The sequence below is a fragment of the Melozone crissalis genome, unplaced genomic scaffold (genome assembly GCF_028551555.1).
Source record: "Melozone crissalis strain CALT ecotype California unplaced genomic scaffold, PUWL_Pcris_2 ptg000019l_1, whole genome shotgun sequence".
Lineage (NCBI taxonomy): Eukaryota > Metazoa > Chordata > Aves > Passeriformes > Passerellidae > Melozone > Melozone crissalis.
The window spans coordinates 17,923,416-17,932,283 of NW_026535797.1; the positions used below are offsets into that span (position 1 = coordinate 17,923,416).

The 8,868-nt window shown below is 44.2% G+C and overlaps 1 protein-coding gene across 1 annotated transcript; it reads right to left on the reverse strand.

The window, feature by feature from the left end:
* Positions 1-639: 639 nt before the first annotated feature.
* Positions 640-5,292, reverse strand: CUNH10orf71 (chromosome unknown C10orf71 homolog). Its single transcript, XM_054277370.1, has one exon. The coding sequence runs from the start codon at positions 5,290-5,292 to the stop codon at positions 691-693; it is 4,602 nt and encodes a 1,533-aa protein (XP_054133345.1). The 3' UTR covers positions 640-690.
* Positions 5,293-8,868: the final 3,576 nt, after the last annotated feature.

An 8,868-nucleotide genomic window follows, 5' to 3' on the forward strand; every position in this document is an offset into this window, starting at 1 on the left:
ATATAAAGAATTCAGCAGCATATTAGTGGGCACTGCAAAAGTATATGGGAAATCTAGAGCAGCTGTAACTGTATTCTGATTGTTTAAAAGGGTTTTTTTTTTTGACATGGCTGTTGTATTGTGCATCCAGTATACAATCTTGTTGTCAATGACATCAGGGCAATCAAAGTGTGCAAAAAATGGATCTTGCATATATGGCATATTTGTAGCCAAAGACTTTCTACCTGTCAATATTGTTCAAAGGCAGTGAGTGAGGAAAGTTCAGTAGATGCAGCGTCAGTTCCAGGTCTCGTAGGATGCATAGAATGGTCTCACAGATTTTATTTAGTGTCATGTATCATGCAACACATCTGGCAACAGGACACTTGCTTTGGCTATCCCAGCCTTCTTAATGACAAAGCAGCAGCAGCAGCAAGCAGTGGCTTTACATTGTCAAATGTATTTGTCTAGCTGGCATTGCCCCTTCATCTCACTGATAGTTTGGTGCTTACTCAATTTCTCTTTCCTTCAGAGTGGTCATTACTTTGCATCTTTCAACATGTACAGCTTCCTTTTCCTTTCCCACCCAAACCACAATGAGATTCAGACAAAGTGTTGCACAAATATCAAATCTGCATGTGCTTTTGTGTGCATGTGTCTGTCCAAACAGTTCTTAAAAACACTAGCTGGCATGTTTTGTTACTTCAGTTTTCAAGATACTCCTTCAGCAGCAAAATCATCTAAATTGGTGAGGGTGACAATGCTAGTACTTTGGGTTGGGCTCACATCCTTGCCTAAGTGAAGGTGAATTTCTTCAGCATCTTGATGGTAGGAGTAGGAGGCTGGTTCAGTGTCCACAGAGTCAGAGTATCTGTAGTCCTGCTGGCCATCTTCAGGCAGTTCAGCTGGTTCTGGTGCAGCAGGCACTGACCAGGCAGGCTCGGAGAGCTGAGAAGGTGATTTCAGCACAGCTACTGATGAGGCTGGTAAAGGCAGCACTCTGGGGTAGGAGGCATAGGGAGAATTCTTCATTTCTGAAGAGGTGGACTGGTATAAGTTCTGTTCCAAGGAAGGGACTGAGACTTGAACATATTTGCCTGTTTCTGGGTCATAAAATGTCTTTACATTAACTTCAGCTGGTAAATCAACTACATAGTATTGACCAGAGTCAGGGTCCTGGAGAAGTTTCCGCTGGGTTGTAGAGGGTGAAGAGTTTGCTGCTGGTGCAAGTCTAGATTTCCCAGGAGTGGTTTCTGTGGGAGTAAAAGTGGAGTGAAGGGGAGGATGAAGGGGAGAATATACTAAGGGTGAAGCAGATGCTGTTGTCTCTCCAGAATGAGTAGGCCTTCTCCCTACAGAATATGCATGCTCAGTCTGGTGGTTTTTCTGCTGCTCTTGCACCTTTTTCCTCTTGTTTGCCAGCTTTTTAGCCCGACGCAGAGCCTTTTCTGTTTTTGGTGGCACAGTGGGTGGCTTGCCTGCTGGTCTCCCACCAAGTCCCCTGGGCTCCAGTCTCCCATCTTCCCCTGTGACATCCAAAAGTAGATTCCTCTGTGCTGAATTGATTATCTCTTCTGCAGGCATATAAGCTTGCCTCTCTAGTGCCATGTTCAACAAGGCAGGATTTGTAACATCCCCTGTCTCTCTAAGGCCAGAAATAGTTGGTTTATCTGACAATGAACTGGCAGCAAGAGAGTGCATCATGTTTCCTGACCTGGGGCTTCTGACAGCAGGGCATGAAAGATTGTCTAACAAAGGTGCATCTTCTGTATGCAGGATATCCTCTAAAGTGTCATTGGATACAGAAGAACATGTGTGGTCCTCTAACATGGAGCCAGTCACAGGGGAAATTGTCTGCCTAGTGATTATTTTTTTAGCGCAAGAGCCCCCTTTGCGGTTAGATAAATGATGATTCTTAAAGTAATTTGTCTTTCCTCCTGCAGGATAGCTGAGGTTGTTTTGTGCTTGGTCATTTTCCAGGCCTGTCATTGGCTGTTCTAAGCTGTGTCTTGCCTTTGTAGGCTTCTTTTCACTTCTACAGACACTTTCCTCATCCATTTTCCCAAATTTATTTAACAACACATAAATCTTTTCATCTTCTTCTGCCAGTTTTCCAAATGAAAAGCTCTCTGTATTTTCCAGAAGAGTGGGATCCACTGTTACTGAAGTAGATCCAGACTCACTGGCTTCTTTTTCTCTGTCAGTTGCTCCATCTGTCACGTTCTGCTGCCCTCTGTGTCTCGATGCCCACCAGCCCACCTCCTGGGCGTGCAACATGTTTCGGTGCCGCTTGCTGTACACTGCTGGGGACATAAACTTACGTTCCATTTCCCTATAGCTGCTGCTCACTGAGTCATCCAGGGAGAATGACCGGAGCAGGGGCAGCTTGACAGCCCTTATCACCTGAGGGGACCTGAATGTGTTATCTTTAATCAGAAAGAGACTGGGTTTGGTTGAGCTTGAAGATGATGGTGTTTGTGGTTCCTCAGACCTGGGTATGGATGTGTCTCTAATACTGTCGGACGCAGAATTTGTGCTGTCAGCCTCTTCCCTTTTCTCTCTCCCTATCTTCTCTTTCATCAAGCTCCTCTGTTCATTCCCAGTAACACTTCCCTCCCTCTTCTCTGCTGCACCAGTACCAGGGCTGATACAAGCATAGTATTGCAGTTCATCTTCCCCAACCTCTTTCCCTCTCTCCTTGTGTATTTTCTTACTTCCTAAACCCATTTCACTGTCAGTCCTCTGGCTCTCTTGGAGGCACATCTGCTCCATCAGGGGTGCTGGCAGAAATGGCTCTTCCTGAAGTGGCTGCTCCACTGTGGAGACAAAGGATTGCTCTGAGGAACTGGTGCTTCTTTTGCCTCGTGCTTCATGGCCAGGTACCCCAATGTTGGTTTGGGCGCCACTGTGAGGCTCATTTTCTTCTGGTGAGAGTTGCTTTAGGAGTGTTTTGAAGGCAAAATTTTCACTCTGAATAGCAGCTTGTCTTTCATTTTCCTCACCCTGAACATTGTGATTTTGCATGGGCTGCCCAGCTTTTGTATCTACATTGTCTCTACTGAATGGTGTCTTTGTTGTGTACTGCTGATGTTTTCCCAAGTCAGGTTCATTTGATTCATGTCTGAATGAGAGGAGATTTTCATCATCCTCTGTGTTTTTAACCAGATCCTGGTGTTTTGAATTGTCTTGCTTCATGCTGTCTCCAGTTTGGTAAAATGGAAGGTCTTCTGTTGTCTGGGGTGATCTCAAAGCCAGAAAATTTCCTGTGAAGTGTCCAGTTAAATCGGTTTTATTGTCATTTTCATGAACACTGCTAGACAATACATAAGCTATATCACTCAATTCATCTTTCTCTGTAATATTTTTCTCACTTTTGTCATGTGAAGTTGAGAATGAGGCATCCATTTTGGTACTCTCCTGCATATTTTCCCTAGTTTTATTTTTCTCCTCCAAGGCCCTTAACAGGGGAGAAGGGGTATAAATGCTTTTAACACGTTTGCGCACATCCTTTAAGTTAAATAACAGACTCGATGCCGTCAACCTGCAGCTATCCCAGGACCTGTAATCATCCACGGTGCTCTCCTCAGGGTCTCTTGAGGCCATGCTCTCCGTGGGAGGAGGTGTCAGTGGGATCAGCTCCCTGTCAGCAGTGTCCATGTCCTGTTTTGGGGGTATGACAGGTGTTAGGAGCTCGCTGATGTTGAAAGAGGGGCTGATGGATCCAGGGGAGTTTGCCTGCTTAGCCAGCGGAGCCACATGCAGACCAGGGTCAGCACCAGTCGCCTTTTCAGACAATGAGGTCCTGTGGCTGTCTGTGACCTTCTCCTTTGCAGCCTGTCTCCTCCCTGCTGCCCTTTCTGCAGCCCTGTGTCTCCTCCAGGGTGGGCAGGCACTGCCCAGCTGGGGGCTCTGGGGTTCCTCCTCAGCTGAGGTGCCCTGGGGTTTTGGCGGAGGAGGGCTGGGTGTCTCAAACCTGAGTGAGGGTGAAACCATGCTGTGGGACACAGACTGGGGTGACACAGAGCCTTGGGACAGGGCAGTGGGGGACAGTCGAGCTGGCACTGGGGGTGGTGGCACAGGAGGGGCTTCTGGGCTAGGGGGTGCTGGGGGATGGCACGGGGGTGGGAGAGGAGGAGCTGGTGGGGCAGGGGGTGGCCGAGGGGGACCCTGGGGTACGTGGTTCCTCGGGGGAGGGGTGGGAGGGAAAACAACAGGGAATTTGGTTTCTAAAGGGTGGGGACCCTGAGGGACAACTCGGAGAGAGAAAGAAGCTTCTTGTAGAGTTGGCTTCATCTGAAAATCTTTCTCTTTCTTCTTAGCAACAGTGGTCGTGGCAGGTGACAATTTGTGTTCACCTGTGTGTGATCCTTTAACAAATGGTGATTCTTCCAAGTATGCATGACCTTCCTTTTCCATTTTTATGTCAACAAATTCCTCTTTTTCTGTCATTTTTTTATGATGAACATTCCATGATTCAAAAGCACTATTCTCACTGTGAAGAAAACTACCTTTTTTTGCTGGCTCACTAACTTTCAAGTTTCTGTTTTTTAAAGCCTTCTTAGAAGAATGGGAAAAATTTGACTTGGCTACTTTTGACATCTCAATCAGCACAGGATAATAACCATCAGAGTCCCCATAACTCAGGTCTATTTTATTAGGTCTTCTCTGTGGCTCATGTTTGCCACTGAGGCAGTGGCTACCTTGACTAGCCTCAGAAAATTCAGAAAGTTCCTTGTGGATGCTTAAAATGTCTGTATCATCCCAGGAAGCAGCATCAATGCCCTGATTTATTTTGTATTTTTGAAAGCTATTCTTAATGGGCTGCTTGTTTGTTATCAGAGAACTTCCTGACCCTTGGTCTGCAGTCTTGTCAAACGTCTTAATCAATGAGGACACTTTTGAAACATGCTTATTGTTCCTTGAACCAGGGACTGGCAAGCTCAGTTTCCTTTCCATGGCAAAGGTGTTGTTTTTAGCAATCCTCTTCTCCTCCGAAGCACACTTAGGTAACTGCTGGAATGTAGAAGCCCATATTGTATGTTCATTGTTTCTTGCTGTTAGCTTGTCACAAACATTGCTTTTCTTGATGTCATGGTTTAACGTCCCTGAGTGAAATTTAGCAGACAACTGGAGGGCAAAGTCAGGTGAAATGGAAAGTTCTGGCTCATTGTAAGGGTCTTCGAGTTCTGCTACACACAAACTTTTGAAAGCCCGAGCTGTGAGGCTGCTCACTTCTCTGTCTGCATCATCCAGGAGACTCCCAATACTTGAGGAGTCACTGTGTCCTTCTGTATGTTTCTTATTCCCCTGCATTGTTCATGAGAGTCATGGGTGAAGTGTCCAAAGGATTAATTTCAGATGTTGAATAGGCAGGTGACTTTGTGAGGCAGATCCAGCTGTTTGCAATTCACAAGCACAAAGCCATTCTTCCAGGTGGTGCTGCTGCACATTGACTCATCTTACAGAACAGCTGAAGGAACCTTTCTTCTCTGCAAAGCCAAAAATTACAAATTACCATTTTTCTATATTAACACTATTAGACAGAGAGCATTTTCCAGATATATCAGTCAATGACTAATTTTGTGATGCTAACAACAAAATGAACAACGTTAAAAATCACTGTTATTTTGATCAATGCAAGTTGCTCATGCCAGATAGTTTAATTTCTGGAAAGAGCCATTAAAAAAAGTATTTTCATCTTATATTTTGTTTTTGAGCTCTTAAACAAGATCATAAGAAACAAATTTCAAGTAATTCCCTTTCCATACCTCCAACCATAAACACTTCCAAGTGCTGTGCATCCATTTAGAAAAGAAGGTTAGCCATTTTTGGCCAGGAAGAATTAGCAACAGAAGTTGCTTAAAGAAAGTTGTCACTGAGTACATCATTGCACACAAGGTCCAAAATGAAAGTAAAGTCAATAAAACTTAATTGTCACAGCTTTGTCATTATAATTGCCATGAACACAACCCTTGTTTGAGAAAGTAGAGTGGCTCTACAGGTAAAAAGGATTACTGTGCATGTTCCAGACAAAGAGTGCTGGGGTACAATTTAGGCACCCAGAGCAGGATACAGCTGGGTTGTGTTGGTCTGCTGGCCTGAAGAGGCTGCTAACATCAGCTTAGCCAGCAGAAGGCAGGAGTGCCCTGGGGACTGTGGCACACCCACTACAGTAGCACAGGGAACAATTGATTTCAGTTCCAGCACTGCTGAGAGCTAAAGGTAACCCATTCAACACAATTATAAGATACCACAGACTGATTATGACACACAGTCAGGGCCCACAGTACTGAGGTTTTTGTGTATCTCCCATCTGAACGCAGGATGGGGGAATCTTTTAATTGAACAACTAAAAACAACACAGACCCTTTGGCTGTACTTGAAATCTCTACACTAAAACTTCTCACAGTTTCTCTGTAAATTCTTTAGATGTTTATTCTCATATTCGAGGACTTGAACAGAGTTTTGACCAACTGCAGGGAGACTCAGTTTAAAAGCATACTCCAGAACTGGCTAAAACTTTAACGAAAGTCTGGTCTGTATCTCCATTTCCTCCTTACAATGGCAGTATGAACTTGTGATGAGCTGAAACACCACAGTTCACATCTACAGTAGAAGACATCTACATCTCAAGCTTGAATCCACTGATTCAGCTTGTAGAACTGAGCAATGAAATTCAGATCTAGATCCCAGCCTCTCCAGGTGTCCAAATCCCTGATTCCACCTTGGTCCCTCTCAGTGACGCTCTTGGAAGGACCTGTTTTCCTCTATGATGAACCAGTGCTGGTCAAAGTATGAAAGGTAAGAGGAACTGAGTTTAATCAGCTAAATTACTCTGGCTCAGTTGTTTTTTCAAATGAAAACACTCCTCACCTTCCTTTTCTAAATAAAAGAATCTCAGCCAACCTATTTTTAGGCTCCAAGTATCATAGTGAATTTAGATCCTATCCTTCCAGCCATGCAATTCCAATGACTTATGCATAACTACAATAGATTTACACCACAAATAAAATGAGCCTAACAGAGCTTCTCCATCTTACTTTGTACAAAGACTTTTCAAACATGAGTTTCACTCCCCTCACAGACATACATCCTTCTGTATAATGCAGTAAGAAAAAAGAGAAGACAAATGAAAGGTCATCCTGCTCCTGGTTTTGATTCTTAACTGTTATATAAATGAGAAGTACAAGTACATACCTGCCTTATAATTTTGCTTCTTGTTTTTAGAACTCACTCTCATACTTGTATTTGGCTTCTTTTCTGACCATCTTTAGTGAGGAGGTAGAAATAGTCCAGTGATGTAGATTCCACAGAAGTAGTGTCCCAGGATGTCTCTGGCCACCAGCATTTTTTTGATCCTAAGTGAACTCTGCAATTTGAAAACAAAGGTATTTGTTTGCATGATCTGAGGATTGTTTTGTTCATTTGTTCACTCCCATTTTACAACCATTTTAGGGCTGATTTACAGGATTTCTTAAAAAAAGAGACAGCTGTCCATCCCAGAGTGACAATAACAAATACCTGCTGGGTTTTGTGGAGCACAGTCAGGTTCCTAGCAAACAACTGTCACAATCTCCAGCACACTCTGGTAGCCCCAGCAGGGACAGGCAGCTGAGTGAGCAACGATTTCCTGGCATTCTGCCCTTTGCAAAGGCTGGGTGATGACTCCAGGCTAAAAAGAGGAATTCTGGAATTCTTCCCTGCTGTGCCACCCTTTCAGAGGGACTGAGAGGAAAATACATGCCTCCACTCCACCTGTATATGGATTTCTACTGTCAACAAATACAGATGTCCATCTGGTCAACTTGGAACTAAAGCAGCTGAGGTTTGAAAGTCCTTGGTTTTCACTGTCCCTGTGGCAAAGGAGATGAAAGCTGGACAGCTGGCATGGTAAGGGGCAGCAAACAAAATATCTTTTTGCTTCCATGCATGAACCAGAGGCTGGAGATGCTAAAGGAAAGCTCAGCCATGGTGAACATGAATTGCTGCCATTCTTCTATGGAAATTCCCAAGGTTCAGGCCAGTTTCCCTAATCTTTGCAAGAATATATCAATTTCCTACAAGGAGAACTGTCTGGCCCTGAGGTAATACAGATAGCACAGTCTTCTCAATGGAAACTTTTGAGTCAGCTCCTGATATTCAAAATCTATGGGCAAAAGTGGCAATCACCCACTGTGATTGTGTCCTGCACCTCACCTGAGGAATGGTAGCTCTGTGTTTAGGGATAAACCTGTACCAATCACAGCTTTTTGTTGTCTAAGATGTGTGGGTAAAAAAAAAGTTAAAGTAAAGGAAAAGCAAGCGAAGAACAAACAGTGCTGCGTCTGGTTACAGCCAGATGTAAAAGGGTATCCTCACTCCAGAGATGTACAGTGAGTCCTCTCTTTGCTCAGAGGTTAAATTACAGCTTTACTGCTTCTGTGGTACTCTTAACAGTGCAAAGCCAACACAGACATGGGAGATGGTGATTAAGTTCTGTCTCACTCATTAACGGGGCTGCTGACTACTTTCCAGTAGCACAATGTTTATCAGTGCTTAGTGGTGGTGGAGCCTGAACCAGGAGGAATCTTGGCTTTCAGATCTCATGGACGGAGGTCTGGAGAAATATATTGTCCCCTGTAAACTGAGAACTTTTGCTGAAAAGTGAGTAGAGTAACTATAAGCATGGAGATCATGATGTAATCTCAGCAATTATTTTCCTAGATGGAGTCACAGTTACAAAAACAACTCGGCGCCACTGATGAAGGAAAGAATAGTGACTGCCACTGTCCCTGAAACCCTTGTGACAATCCTTGTCTTGCCTGGACATAATACAAGTGCTTGTAAAGTGTAATGTTTCAAGCTGGAAAAGCTGCATCTGCACCAAGTGTTCAAGGTGCAGACCATTCC